The sequence below is a fragment of the Eimeria necatrix genome, genomic scaffold (genome assembly GCF_000499385.1).
Source record: "Eimeria necatrix Houghton genomic scaffold, Enh_scaff118, whole genome shotgun sequence".
NCBI lineage: Eukaryota > Apicomplexa > Conoidasida > Eucoccidiorida > Eimeriidae > Eimeria > Eimeria necatrix.
Genome location: NW_013651957.1, coordinates 38,304 through 54,053, shown reverse-complemented (window position 1 = coordinate 54,053; position 15,750 = coordinate 38,304). Strand labels below are relative to the sequence as shown.

Here is a 15,750-nt window from a genome sequence, read left to right as displayed (position 1 = left end):
GTAATTTAGATTCCATTGAGAAATATTTGCAGCATTAGCGTGAAATTGTTGGCCGCTTCAACTCCTGGCAGTGCGGAACGTGTAGCCAAGTAGTACGCAGCAGCAGAGCAGACCGCTGGAGCGTGATGGCACACACAAAGTCAGTCTAAGCAGCTATAATTGGGTATTTAGTGCTTCCGAATAAGTGGCGTGCTAATGACCAAGCAAGCTGTTGCAAAGCCTCAGGTGCCAGGGAGGCGTATAAGTACAAAGTAAAATAAAATTAGAGGCTTAGCTAGCCGTAGTCGAACCCTGAAGTAGCCAGCTTCTTACGTTGCACAGTTCCAGAGGCTTCATGTTTCTTCTCAAGATTATTAAGGATGGGCCGCTCCGCGCTCCACCTGCAACTGGTGGAGAACGACTTCCGCTAGTAAAGCTCAGAAAAACGCCAGAAGCTCTGCAACCACTAGGGCTCTATTTCAGTACTTTAATTACGTGGGCATGCTGAAGCTCGGAAGTTCCGCCCGTATAATTGACAAGAAACGTCCAGTTCTAGATTACAAGCCAATTTTCCCAGGTCCCTTGCGTAACTTTAAAGGTAGCTTCCTCGCTGCTCGTCCCAGCGTGGCAGAAGCGCTCCTCAACTGAATGCTTCCCTTTCAATGAATCCTGGCAATGGAATAATTAATATGTTTACGGATCGGCAAATATGTAAATATGTTTACGGCTTTATTTCCAACGCGTTTAAGGCAGGGAGTGCAGCACAGTCAGTTACTTGACTGCTTGGCGCCTACATATCAAGGTAGGCGGCCTACATCATACACCGTTATGAAACGAAATTCCGAAACTGTAGAGTCGAATTGGGAAGCGTATGTCCGTGACACAAGCTTGCTATGTTCCTCCAAGGAAAACTACGTGTTTCACACACTTGATTACCCACTAAGTGCCAGTCAAACGAGCCATCTAAGTGCTTCCTGATGGCGTGTGACGCTTTTACAACCCAACTACACAATAAAAATCCATGCGCTGATCGGCGTGCGAAGAAAGGAGTATAGCAACCAGGCTACACAACACAATCTTCACGCACTTGAGCTGAGATTGAGGGCATCAGTACATAGAAAAGCATGACAGGTCAGGAAATATTGAAGTGCTCCAAAGGGCCACGTGGGGCCCTGGTGCCATAAAAGTAGCTCAATGCAGCAGAATGCTTAGTTGAGAACTCCTGATGCAGTGTTCTGCTGCAAAGTAGGAGGAGACGACGATACAGGGAAAGCAGCACCAGCGGCGCACGAACGGGCTTTCTACTAGTGCTCAATCTGCAGAGCTGCTATTGTTTTGATGCTGTTTCAGCCCGTCGCAAGTCTCACCCATAAGACGCGCATTCGAAAGTGCCGCAGCCACTGCGGCATGCTGACCCTGGTGCATATCTTGTACGCTAGAAGCATCTGGCCCGCGAGCGGCAGCTGAATTTGTCAAGGTACTTGATGGCATGCCCATCCAATGGGCATGCACGGAGCGGTCACTCGATTGTGTCCTGCCCTGTGAGCGGGCGTCGTTGGGACTGAAGAAACAGAAGGAAAGAGTAATAGGGCATTGAAGAAAAGTTTTCTCCAAACTCGGCACTATTGTTGAAGGAAGTTAGGCCTCTTCACAGTATAAACGCAACGTCTAGCTAAGCCTCCCGCAGCACGCTGTTTGGAGGCGATGCAACAAGCCCTGTGGGCGGTGCTGCAGTTTCTTTTGCACATAGCATCTGCAGTAGCAATAAGATCTGGCAGCTTACCACCTTTTGTATTTTTGCCGAGGCAGGGGCTTGCACTTATGCCGAATCAGTGAGGCGAAGTGAAAGTAGCCTGGGAACGTATTCATGTAAGATCATACCTACGAATTAGACATGCTGTATATTAAACTGATGTTGCAAGTCTAGTCGCTATGACTGCAAAATTAATTCAGCAGCACACAACAGCTGGCTGGTGGCTTGGCGTAAACGTGCATGTCCCTACCCAGATTTCCATCTTCATTTCCTTCCTGTTCCAAAGCTGCAGAGAGGCTCTGCCCAAATAATGTTTCGCCGAATACCCAACGGCAATCATCTAGAGAAAGTCGCCCTGTGGTCAAATGAGACATGTCCACCGCGTCTTGTTCGTGCGCATGTTCCAGGCACTCATTCTGCCCACCTACTTTCAGGCATGCCTCGGATTACCAGGAAAGACATTATGCAACAAAACCCCACTAGAGGCCCTTTCACAACTCTTCAGGAAGCTTTCATGCTTTACCATCACGGTTGACGTCCAATTTATCAAATGCCTTTTTCAGTAGAGAATCATCCGCCTCCACTAAAGTGCCGATCATTGCAGCGGCAAACACTGAGTGACCAAAACACAACACGAAGCTTACAGTGCAACGAAACACTACACATCGATTACATCCCACTTTAAGATGACTCGTGTCGTGGCAGGTAGAAATGAGGTTTCGAAGTGTGTGCATTGGCTTTCGCGGTGGTCACGCGTTGCTCCACATCCGTGTCCTATCACAAGCGTGCTTTCTTTACCACCTACAGAAGTGCGCTTCTCTAGTTAAACTGCGTATTGAAAGTTGTTATAAGGTGCCCTTAAATGTGATTTGAGTAAAGTGGCGGCAAACCGAAGTAACCCCGCACCTGTGAACATAATTTCTCCATCTTTGTTAATATCGAGTGCATCAAATATTGCTTCGACCTGAAGTCAAGGCAAAAAATTACATTAACCTGCACAATATCCAATATCGTACAAGAATCTGTAAACGTAATAGGAATCTGCCTTGAGTTCGCTTTGTGAGGTGACGTGTGAAAGCGCAGCATGACGGTGGCAGCACACTTGTGTGCACAGCTCTCCGAAGTTTAGCCCTCGCAATCGTCGTCAGCGCATCCGCAGACAGCTACAGCTCGGCTTCACTGTGCGTTCAAAAATTAAAGCTGGCACTTGTGATAGTACTGCAGTGGCTCGTCCGTAAATTGTGGAGCAGTATGTATGCAACTACACCAGTAAAGACGAAATAACAAGCAGATCTCTGAAGAAGGGGAGCTTCCACTGGAAAGGGAGGACTGCACCTCTTCATGTACGAAGGGCTCCGCCTGTTCTCTTTGAAGCGTCCTCCTCAAATCTTCTGCAGTAAGACGTCCAATGCTGGAGTGGGAGGCGCCAGCAAACAAGCGTCCAACCACTATGCACAAAACAACAAATCTATATCATAGACATGTATGCGTACGAAGCCGTCAAGTCACTTACGGGCTTTTCCAAGTACTGCTAGGCTAATCTTGGCGACGAAAATGTGGTGAAGCAACCAACGAAGCGTCCAACTGTTATGTGACACAGTAAGCATAATATGGATTTTGATTATATGCTCGACTTGTATGACTTCCGCTACGTGAATTTGGTATTGACCCAATGGCTATATTTCCCCATTTCTGAGTTGTTCGAAGCATCTGCCCCTCCATGCAGCTGAAAAATAAGTTACTGGCGTTTACAAATGTCCACTTTTTGACCGAAGACACATTGTTAGCTTTTTTGTTACCTCACATTCGCATTGGTCGGAATTTAAGCAGTAAGCGCAGATGAGAACTGCTGCGCGGCGTAGTGGGCTGCTGTTGGCAAACCAGCGAAGTCTACAGGATACGCAAAATTGGAAAAGCATCATTTGAAGAGTGTCCATTGATATAATAATAAAAGACCATTGCAGTGCTTGCGCGTTGCGCAAGGAGCCCGCGCTGTTTGGAGCGCCCTTGTCTGTGCTGCTGCCGTTACTGCTAGTGCTACTACTGCAGTATAAAAGGAGAAAGCAAAGCCTAAGTCATCTGGCTCTTTCTGCCCACCCAGCGATGCAGGAAGGAGGAAAAGGTTGGCGTGTGATCATCTGTCCAAAAAGCCAGGGCTGAGGGCACAGGCAAACAAGCGGTGCAACGGCAAAGAATTGCCTCCCAGTAGCCATTCACGAGCAACAAGGCAAAATGTCTTGCTGTCTGAAATTTTCTCCATCAAGGGATTGAAGATGGCTCAGGTGGGATGGCTTACGTGCTCCAAAGCTCGCTGCGGAGTAAGGCGGTTGCTGTGAAGGCGGAAAAGCACAGCAAAGTAGAGCTAGTGTTGCACCTAGATATACTGAACCTTTCTGGACCAGCATGGTGAGCTTAGTCACTGAACTATTTCTCACTGCGGGCTAAGCGTTAACAGCTGCGTTACAAAAGACTTCGCCTCCTCAGAGACGCCAGCTTTCCTGAAGACGCAAAAGATACGCATATGTCGTCAGACTCTTTCCCCAGCCTTCGAGTTGGGCTATGACGTTTCTCAGCTCTAATCTCATCTGTGATGCTAAGCTCACTCGAGATGCAGCATATTGACATCACCGGAAAGGATCTGACGGATTTTTTCTTGTCGTGTACCCACAAATGGCGGGCGCCCGCAGAGTAGCTGGTATACTGTGGGGACACGAAAAAAAAATGCAATGCATGAGAGTCCCTCGTGATGCGTGGCGACTCTGCCATGAGTTGCTTACAAATCTGCATCATTAAAATTATAACCTTTTACCCCTTCCAGTACAACGATCACTACTTCGGAGAGCTTCATTGGTGTGATCTCTTCTGCGTGGGGAAGGCAAGGATCACTGAAAAACTGTAACGCATGTAGCTATTGTAATGCAACAGAAACGACTAACCAATGACACCCAGTGACCACATGTCGCAGGCATCGGTGTAGCGCCCGAGGAGAACATCTGTGTGGAGCAGCACGAACAGCCACAAAGTACATGTGTGAGGCGGAGCAACACATTGTGCACCAGCAAAAACTAGTGCTGCGTGACTGAACTCCATTTGCTATCCCTAAAGCTTATTTTTTTGTCTGGAGAGGAGGACCTGGGCTGGTGTATGCTAGTATGCCGCAAGCAGCATTAAGACGGCCCTCCTTCTTGTGCCATCGTGTAGAGTGACTCAGGCCATGAAGTTTCAATGGAGGGGAAGTGTCTTGTCTTGTTAGCTGCCAGCTCTCGAGCCTGAGGTTGCGGTGAACGATCCCGCAGCCCTGGAGATATCCAATCGCCTGAACCATCTGCAGCACACGCTAGCGAGGCAAAGCAGACACCCCGATGTCCCCTTCTAGAACTTTAAACTCCCAAGGAGACGGCCATTGAGCGAAAGAAAGCGAAAGGCGCTTCAAGCTCCATATAAAACTATAAAAGCTACTAGCTTGCGACACGCCTCTGCAAAACGAACAGCTACAGCTGCTGACCTGTAAAGCCCAAGTCCTTGCTAGCTCTTCAGGACACTTTTGCAAAGCTGCCAAATAATCATACAGCGAGCCGCCTGAAGCAGTTGATATAAAATTGCAGGTAAGCAATAACACGGATAGTCAGCTGTTTTTCTGGGCAGCAGTATTCAAGAAGCCTCCGTGAGCAGGTCCTCAGCAGTTGCTTGTGGTCTACACACAATACCGGAGAACGTACATCAGCAAGCCACCATACTGCGTCCAAAAGTATGGTCCCAGTGGCAGCTAGACTATTTAGAACAGAGCCCTCACCCGGGCAGAACTCCGATACAAGATAAACGGCCCTGTCGTCTTCAAATACCTCGAGCAACCTGAAAAGTCAAAGCATCGAATTCACGGATTAACGACATGCCGAAGCCTTCAAAACTCAGGGAGAGAAAGCAGAGCGGCATCTGCCCTACACAGGGCAATGAGGAAAGGAGGGAAGACTTTAGCGGTTCCTAATGCAGTGCCCAAGCAAGCTAAAATGGAATTCCCCTCACTGTAACTTGCCTAGCAATGTATGGATGATCTAAAGAGAGCCAAACCTCAATCTCATTTTTTGTCGCCTCCATTTGGGCTGGGTCCTCAAGATGCTTTTGTATTACCAATGCTTCCGCCTTGCGCCCACTGCGCCTACACGTCACTCTGCACACTCTCCCAGCATCGTCTCTCCGAAGGGCAAAAAAATCGAAAGAGTAGACTTCCCCGATGGTTTCGCGCACTAAGCGGCTCGTATACTGCACATGAGCAGCAACGGATGCAACTCCCGGGAAGTGCAAAGTGAAAAACTGTGAACTTTGCTAGCCGGAAGGTATCTTCACCCAAGAAAAGCATTCAGCAAACCAGAAACATTTCACAAGTACCCTTTCCTGACAACATGGGTGACAAGGTATATAGGAATACGGATCTCGGGAACGCTAAAGTGGAAACTGAAAGGTTGAGTTGGGCTGCTAGACGTTGAATTGGACTTATAGGGCCACACTTCCACACACTAAATACTTGAAGTCTTTCTTCCTAAGCAGAGAGAGGAGAGCATAAATGCCATGAAGGCACTGCTTGCGACTCACCCGAACCAAGTTTTGTTGCGGCTGCTGGAACACATCACTGAAAATGGTTGAATGACTATGGGAGGTCCTAGCATCTGCCTGAGTGCCTCTTAATCGCGAAAGACCGGTGGCGGGGGCTTCGCGGCCCCGCATATGCTGAAGGGACTGCCCGGCCCCCATCAAACATATTTTTCAAAAGGGAGGCTGCGCACCACCAAACTTTTTTCCTGAGAAGCTACGCAAAGTTATGGCACGAGGCCAGAAAGCCCCTCTTGCCGCCCATGGGAGCCTCAAATCCTCCACGCCAACATAAATACATAAAATTTAGTCTTTTTTGAACAGATAGAGGGCAGATGAATGGAGAAAAGGGTTGCTATCCGTTCAGGACGCCCAGTTGAACGCTTTTCTCCTCGACGGAGCGGGAACCGCGGAGTCGCTACCTTCTAAACAGAGCATATACTCTAAACGTTCGAAAAAACGATAAAACGGCTCAATTGAAGAGGCGGAAGATGAGATCGTGAAGCGGGGAAGAATCCGCTCGACGCACTGACGACTGTATCCGCCTGCCCAGTGGTCTGCGCACTGTTGGGGGACAATAAGAAACGGACTTCTCAGATTTTTCCAGCAAATACAGACTGTCCCTCCCAATCTGCGTCATTAGTTTTTTGCAAAAGGTACCATAAAGCTTCATCGATAGGGCTAGCCGTGAGGACTGCTCTTGCATGCACGGAGTGGGACGGTTCGGCTGTGTCACCAGCCGCCACAGGGAAGAAAGTCAGTAGGTAGAAAGTTGGTAAATTTTTCCCTACCTAGAACACAAAGCTGAATTACGCGCTAAACAGGCTTTTAGGAATAAGATATTAGCAGTAAGTTTGATGTGAGGGGCAAGTTTCTTCCAGACACCCCACCGCATCCGACTTCTTGCCCCGCAATGATCGCAATGGCGCGGCTAAGCATGTCTGTTACACAGCACCACTGAAGTGCATCTGATGTAAATATCTTCGCCCCAGTTGTCGCTTATTCTGATGGGAGACGTTATTCAGTAGGTCCAAACCTAATGTCCGTGCCGCTTTCACAACGGAAGCAACCACCCGGGAAACGAAGAGTTCAATGCCAAAGCTTAACTGTAACTGCAACCAACGAATGGCCCAGGACCACGGAAAGTCTGCTGAGCGTTTTTTTGTTGGAACTGAATACTATCTCGCGCCACCCAGTGAGAGAAAAATGGGGAATACCTGCTGTCAAGTGTGGAGCCCTGCAATACGACGGGGTTCTTTGGCTTGCGGTAAATAGAACACAGTGTGAATAATGGCCTAGCTGTCGAGCTAGAACGATCAAGATGTGTCAGGTGGAGCCAGGATATTGATTTAGGTGTGTATGATGCTTTATTAAAACGTTTGCGTGTACTTATATGGGCGTGTACTACATGTGTATGCTTGTAGTTTTACCCATATGTAAGTACGTAATGTGCCCAGGCATTTGTATGTAGTCCGCAAGTGCATGTGAATGCAGTGTACATCCTTGTGCGAGCAGCATGCATGCTCGTTGTATGCAAATCTACGCGAATGGCTATGTATGCCTGCGCTGTGTGTATCTAGTGTAACAAAGATGTGGAGTTGTCTGCTTGTAATGTGAGCATCTGTTCTATGCTACATGCATGTAAAGGGTTACCTATGCATGCACGAGCGCCTGTATTCCTGTGTGCACGTTTGCTTGAAGGTGCTCACGTATATTTTAAAACCAGTTCCAGGTTGGTGTGTATGGATGCCTTGGGAACTGAAGGACGCCTTCGTCCAAAGCCTGTTTCCCGGTCTTTTCCCCATACCATCGTGCGCCGCCGAATCGGAGAAACGTCTGCTCAAATGGTACCACTATCCTCGCACTATCTAGCTAAACGCAAGCACCATGAGCTTCAGCAGGGAGAATACTAACCTATTTGTGTTTGCCGCACAGCGTGCGGCAGCTGCGCTGTTGCTTACGGGGTCACGGTATTGTTTCAAACAAACATAGCACAACTTTATACCTCCACTCAGTGCATCACATGAGGAGCATTGGTAGCATACGGCTGGGAAACTCGGCAAATTCCTGGAAACGTGGTGACGCCTTCACGTCCCATCATTATCTTTATTGCTGGATACGGTCTCCCGCAATACCGTGAAAAGCCGCCGAGCTTCAGTCCGTTCGAGTGAGTTCCGGTGGTTTCCCTATTTTCTGAGAACTAAGCGCTTTGCTGTTTCTTGCACAGCCCGTGGAATGGGACTACCATTCAACCCGTGAGCTGAATTCACCAGAAAGTCTGAGTGAAACAATCCTGTATCACGACATGCTCTGCCCTATTATAAGAAGGAAATAAAGTTTGGGAAGCGCAGCGGATTAACAAGCCAGTCAAACGCTGAAAATATAGAGGTGCCGTCTTATCGGCTGCAGCACCTCCTCTCATGCCCAGGCTTTGGAAATCAGTTTATGCGAAGATCACATTAAGCAGATGCTGAGTTTTATCAACTGTATTCCCACCAGCCCCTCTTCTGACAGGCGCGCATATACCTAGACACCCACACATACAGGCACAAGCACTCAAGCACATACGCCACGCACGCATACACACACAAAGATTTGCGCGCAGATACATTCGCTGGCTAGCTCAAAAATATCACAGAGAAGCTCTGTGCGTTCAGAATCAACTCATTGCTCTTCTCCCAAATGAGTTCGGTACTAAACGAACAGCAAAGTATTCTTGGTGGAATTGACGCGCTTCACAAATATCCGTTCTTTCGTGCGCCCTTGGTTCCTACGTTTTCCAGGCTGTTGCATGAATGATGTTTAAATCGTACTTTCGTGCAGGGTTATACTTGCACATCGAGTGTGTCTGTGCCAACAGCAAACACCTGCGGGCAACCACCCCATGGAGATAGGCTCCAAGGCTGAGAGGCCCATTACTCAGCTGCAGGGGGATGCCAGCATTAGTTCATGAACGCCGAAAAACTTCATCGGTGTGTTCTAGGGACCCATGGAGGTACAGGCAAATATGCTCGAGAATGCGCATTTCACTGTCCAGATAGCGCTGTTGAGGCTGAAGTGGATGAAACTGAAGAAACCAGGAACACTTGCGGAGCTACCATACCTTTCAAGCAGTTCAGAAATAAGAAGAAAGACTTCTGGGAGGTGGGGGCGAGGACTTGAAGAAAAATTGCTTGCATATTGCAAGTTGTTCGCTCAAGGAAAGGCCGCAAAGAAACTCGCCAAGTAAGTCCCCCTACTGATTCTGCCAGCCGTAATTTGTAAATTTCTGATGTTAACGCTAACAGAAGTAATGCTGTCGCACCCATGGCAAAATAAAGAGTTTCAAACCTTCCGGCACAAGTAAAAACTGTAGCGGCAGCAGAAGACTATCTTTGTTGCAGGGCTGGGTATCCGACAGCATGATTCCCTCATAGAACCGAAGGAAGGGGTGAAAGTTACTCGGCTAATTTTCTGATGTGACGTGAGCTTTTTCTGTCTGGTTAAAAATGATCATATCTTGTCCCCCCAGTTACGTTCTTTTTCCCTCGCCCAACCACGTAACCAGCTTATTCGGGACAGCTGCAATGTCTTTTCACGCAACTCCCTGTGAGGTAGAAGAATGCTTCAACGATTAGATGGTTTATAACAGAGAGAAAATTTATCATCTATGTTATTCTTTAAAGGCGATACTTCACAAAAGTGAAGGAGTCTTCGAGGCACTTCCTATGGTGATCAGTGACACTAAGGAGCACTAATAGTGGTACGCCATTTGTCAGAAAAGTAATGAGCTAAAAATTTTGTACTAACGGACGTGGAAGAGGGAAAGGACATGATAGCCTTTCAGGAACAAAAACAGAGCTTCGCTAGATACTCACCAGCCCCATTCTCGGGCAAGAAGCGAGTATACAAGCGTTCAGCTTGTTCCAAAGATACTAGTTCATACCCCTCCAAAACTGTGAGCTGCTTTAATTCCTGAAATCAATGAGAAGAACAAACTGTGTTTCATTAGACAGCAGTAAGAGAGTGGCTCATTCAGGCACACTGCTCTGTATGCCCTGTACCGATTTGGACTTTGGCGCAGACCCAATATACAGATTGAAAACAAAACAGATGATAGGTTGAGCATTATGCATACGAACGAGCATTATTTTATCATTTGAGTAGGCTTTTAAACATAAAGAAATAAAGTTTTAGGACGAAACGCAAAGATAAGACCCAGTCTCTTGAAGCCCCAGCGCCTGCTGGTTGTCCTTTCCATTTGGCTTGGGCTAAACCTAACAAACACTGGCAAATGCTCGCCATTCTATCTAAACTCATTTTGCTTTTGTAACTGTGGATGTGTCTTAGTGAATTCTGGGCAAATACTACTGTGCCTGCTACAGCAATTCCAGCCCCAACTTTTCCTTGGGTCTCCTCCAAACTGCAGAATAATCACCCAGAAACGACCTAAGGCGTGCCCTGATCAATTGAATATACTCCAACCAGTCGTGCTGGGGGCAACATCTTGAACACAGTGCAGTTTCCGGCAGTGCAAGGTCGTGGTGTGTTTATTCGGTGCTCATCGTGCTGATGCTCTAAACCTAGTTGCCTGATGCACGTGCGTCTACGTGGAAGTCATGACTATCGGCATCCGACCTGAAGGACTTGGATGAGCTCTCCAGCTCTTCCTCCCTGTTGGTCGTGCTTGCCGTGACTGTGATGCCGCCATTCCGTCTCGATGACCTTAGGCCGCGATGCCTCCCCCCACCCTGAAGGTACTGAATGTGGCGGAAAAGCCGTCAGTTGCGAAAGAGATAACTCGCCTTCTCGGAGCAAACAATGTTCGCAGGGTGAGCTGCAGGAAGAACAAGTGCCTGCTGGCAACCGACAGAAAAGCATGAAGCTTCTCTATGTGCTGGAATTATATCGATGCCCCGCGTGATGCTCTTCTTATTTCCTCCAGCTACAGAGCTCCAGCACGTTCAATGCTGTCACATCGTTTCCATGCGTCCTTCAAGGCCAACAATGCGAAATGATATTCACTTCTGTCCGAGGGTGAGCCATAAGTTGACTCTGGCTCTGCAAATGGCATTGATGCGCCTCTAGCTGTTGACTATTGCCGCACATTTGAAAAGTTATAGGCCTTGTTGCGTCGCGGTCTCCACTCTAGCAACTGCCTCAGCGAGGGACTGCGCGTTTTGGTGCAGCCATCTCATGTCTCTTGATTTTCCTGCCCCATTTTCGTCGTGGAATTCCGTGTTCCCTGAAGCCCTATTTACTGGTGAGTGCACATTGGCTCCTTTTAGTGTGACAAAGTTTTCACTGCAGCATGATAGTTGCATTGCATATTCAGCAATGGCGCATCCTGCCTAACTCTTTGTTGACGTGTAACTATGCCTAGCTGGTGCTCTCATTTTGCCCTAGCACCTTAAAAATGCCTCCCTTAAGGAATTCTGCATCGTGCCAATAAGCTGCGGATTTCATATTGCACTCATCGTTTCCATTGTCCTGTACCGCTCCACAGCCCCCGTGACAAAACGCGTCAGCGACTCCGCAAAAGACATCGTGGAAAATCTCAAGACCTATGCAAAGAAGTAGGGATCACCCGCAGGTTGGGAAGGCGAGAACTCCTCAGGGGTTCGTCTTTTAGCAAAACCACCATGGCTACTTTCAATGCGGCCGGAGCTCAACGAAAATTTATGTCTTGTCTTCGCTTCGCATAGGTGCCAGTGGCTTGTACTGTGGCTGGACTGCGACCGGGAAGGAGAAAATATTGCCTTTGAGGTCTGAGAAAGGCAAAGAGCTCATGCGGATGAAACGCGTTCAATTGTTTGGATGCTTTGTCCTTGAATGCAACTATTGCCCCCAGGTTTTATTTCTCTCTGAAAGATTATGCTGTATTGTAGAACAGGGATTTGTGCGTCGTAGGTACTACAAGTTTGTAGGGAGGCAAATAGGAACATTCAGCCATTCCGTGCAATCTTTTCTGCCGTGACACGTAAGGTCATCGTAAACCCATTACAGAACAGGCACTGTCCTGAACAGTGAGGGCATCTTTTAGAACTTTCAGTACAGGAGCTCTTCACTCCGAAGTTATGTGCCGCGTTCAGGACAGGATATTGAGAGGGCATGTGAACATCTCCAACAGCCAAATGAGGCACTTTCACAGGTAAGTAAACAGATGCTTTTGGCCCATACTGGGGCACGTCCTATCTGCTGCACAGTCTGTCTGGTTGTAGATATTCTCAGTTTACCTTGAAGTTGCTGGAAAATGCGTTCCCTAGTTGTTTTTGAATGAGAAGGCAACCGCAGGACTCGCTCCCGGTGTTCCTGTTTGATGTTATGAAATTACAGTTTATGGTTGGAGTGTATCTGGATGCAGGCAGCAGACGCCCGCTCTGAGGTTGATCTGCGCATCGGTGAGGACTGCTACACCTTTAATTGTGTTTGATCTGGGCCCGCTATTGCTCTGCCCAGAGCAACTGACTACGTTGTTACATTTGTATGGGGATGCTGAACAGGCGCGGCATTTACGCGGTTTCTTACGAAAAGATATCAGAATAGACTGTCGCTGCAAAGAGGGCTCATAAGGTATTTGCACACCTCGCTTGGAGTCACGCGTATTCTAGTATGCGTCTACCACCGCCAAAGTCTGCTGACCAAGCCCCTTCGAAGTTGTTTGGGGCTCGGTGCTTTTGCAGCTATGGCCCGTGCCAGTTCCCAACCTTGGGTTTCGTCGTGGAACGGTAAGCTTTCCTGGTGAATTCCCGCCCCCCTTGCGACTACTTCTGCTCAATGTGTGAAATCTTTTTGGGCTGAGACCCCTAGAATGTGATGCGTTCAAGCAGCAGTCCTAATCGTGGGGGATGCTTTGGTGGGCTCACAGGTTCCTGGAGGTTGAGAAGTTTGTTGCGGAGAAGTTCTGGACCATTCGTGTCACCGTCGAAAAGTACGTGTAGGCAGCTCTTATTCGGCTCAAGCCGAAGGCCGGTACTGAACCGAGTAAGTAGCTGCACCTATTATTTGACTGCACTGAAACGCACAGTCTAAACAAAAGCTTGAGTTTATTTACAGGGACGACGAGGAAAATGTAGGTCGCCGTCTCCTCGTTGACTTTCAGTGGGAGCGACAGCGCCTATTTGACCGGTGAGACTCAAAGTTTTAGCACAGATTCGGAGTAAATCGAAAGTAAAGTGCACCACGAAGGGATACGTATCGTGTTCGTTACGATGCAGCCCTATCCTCTCTCGTTATCATGTCAGAAGTTTTCTGCGGCCTGATTCACTTACTCCTTGCAGAGCTGTGGTGATTGCTCTATTCGAGCTGTGTAACGAGAGTCCAGAGGCGCTGGTCACTGCAGTTGAAAGCCGCGAAGTTACCAAAGCGAGGCCTGTTCCTCTAAGTAGGCCTCAGAGAGACAGGAATCGTAATGCGATGGTAGCTGACACTCCTCCGAGCAAAGTCAATAGTGCACTTTCCACACTAGTAGTATAGCTTTTGCTTTCATTGTGACTGAAAGCAGCTGCGTCACGTTTACTCGCTGCGGGGGGCTTCATTGTCAGCGTGTTCAGAATGAACGAAGCTTTTGCACCATTGCTAGAATAATCTGTTTTTCGCGACGGCGCCTGTCTCAGATACAGTTGAAATGACCAAGCTTTGCTCGCGCAAGCTCCGAATTGACTCGCATCGGTGCGTTGTAGGAACGCCGGGGCTCTGATTGCTCGAAGAAAACGCAGCTGCCTAAAAGTCTTCCTGCCAAGGCGTCATCAAACTGTTTGTCTTACTGCAATACACGTACTCAGGTCCATGCAGCTAGCGGAGGCCCTCTACAACCGCGGATATATTAGGTATTACTACTTCTTTGGAATGCAGCTATCTGAGACTCCAAACTAGTTTCATCTCAAGGTAATTTCTAAATATTCGCCTGCTCTGTGTCAATGCTCAGCTATCCTCGAACAGAGACAGAGCGCTTCACGCGTTCTCATGACCTTTTGGGCCTGATCGAGCAGCAGCGCAACAGCCCACTGTGGGGCTCGTTTGCAGCAGCCCTGCTAGACGGTGCGTAAAATTGACGTTTGCCTTCCATAAAGGCACTTCTTTACGGCGTACTGCGGCATCAAACATCTATTGCCAACTGCGCGGATAGTCGGTACAGCATTGCCGTGCAGTGGGTGTCTGTCAGGTGGTTTTGAATGGCCACGCGATGGACCCAACGACGATGCCGTGAGTGCTGCTTCGCTGCACTACAACAGCAAAATCTGTGTATTGAAAATAATACGCAGCTGAGCATGGTATTACATGTACAGCTATTCGTTAGCTTTGCACCTAAGAGGCAGTGGGTTTAGACTCCACCTCTTGTAGCCTGCCAAATCATGCCGATAATTCCAGAGACAATGTTTCATGCGATCCAAGTGAAGGTGAAAAAACTCCAATCTTTGAATGACTTAGTGTGTAGCGCTCTTATTTTTGTTTTTGGGCTTGCTGTACTGAGTTTATTTGCAGTCCCATCCACCGATACACCCAGTAAAGGAACTGTGCAGGTGAGGCAGGATACGGTCTGCGCATTTCTCATGGTATGCAATAAAAGGCATACTTTAAAGTACATTTGTGCAGCGTCTTGTTATAAATTCATAACACAATACCGGGCAGTGTTTTGCTAGTGTTTTTATCTGCTCAGAGAAGATTGCGAAAACGAGGATGAGTGGAAGGTTAGGATCCTGCGGCTACACGATTCCCACTGCATTGAAACCCGACTTTGAGGATTTCAACTTTACAAAGCACCTAAATGCGTGATTGTACTCAGCTCTACGAGGCAGTTACCCGTCACTTCCTTGCTTGCTGCAGGTAATCAAGATTTAAGTGCATTTGTTCTGTGGCAAACAGTTTAACTATCGTCCCTGTCTTGTATGATGTTGTTGTTGCATCATAATTAGTAAGAAGGGAAGCACTACGTTAACTTTGGGTTAATTTGTGCTTCGTTGTATGGACATCGTGTGCAGTTCGGACGCCATTGGCTTCGAGACGAAGATAGAGATGGACATTGCAGGTCAGCTGGCCGCAATTCGTATTCACAGATTCTTTTCCAATAGCGTTACATTAGTTCTGTAGCACTTGTCACAGTACAAGATATGTGAAACAAGCCATATGTAGGAGTGCAACAATTTGTGTAGGTTTGCTTACACGCAGGGGAGACGTTTTCCACAACTGGGCTGATCGTACTGCAAAAGAACTATCTTGAGGTCTACCCTTACGACTCGTGGTAAGTTTTCTTCCTCTACATAAGGACATTCCAAAAAGCACCAAGAGCCTTACGCCCGTACATACTGTCGCTTCCAAGGTCTTCTCCAACACCGAATACAGCGCCGTAGCTCTTTTTGCTTTGATATTGCTTCAATCAGCGGTGACTGCCCTACAGGGTCTCGCGCCGGCTGCCTCGCTTTCTGCTGCATGAAAGATTCGTCCCAAAAGAA

General features: G+C 47.9%; 1 protein-coding gene across 1 annotated transcript; it reads right to left on the bottom strand.

Moving 5' to 3' along the window:
- Nucleotides 1–1,290: 1,290 nt before the first annotated feature.
- On the bottom strand, nt 1,291–6,396 carry ENH_00006430 (CAM kinase, CDPK family, putative; the record flags this gene model as incomplete). The annotated part of the gene is made up of 15 exons (XM_013578520.1): nt 1,291–1,540; nt 1,763–1,832; nt 1,983–2,087; nt 2,256–2,345; nt 2,639–2,696; nt 3,068–3,180; nt 3,580–3,622; nt 4,029–4,062; nt 4,168–4,230; nt 4,336–4,432; nt 4,669–4,725; nt 4,865–5,057; nt 5,238–5,311; nt 5,526–5,584; nt 6,323–6,396. The coding sequence occupies 15 exons, from the start codon at nt 6,394–6,396 to the stop codon at nt 1,291–1,293; spliced, it is 1,380 nt and encodes a 459-aa protein (XP_013433974.1).
- Nucleotides 6,397–15,750: the final 9,354 nt, after the last annotated feature.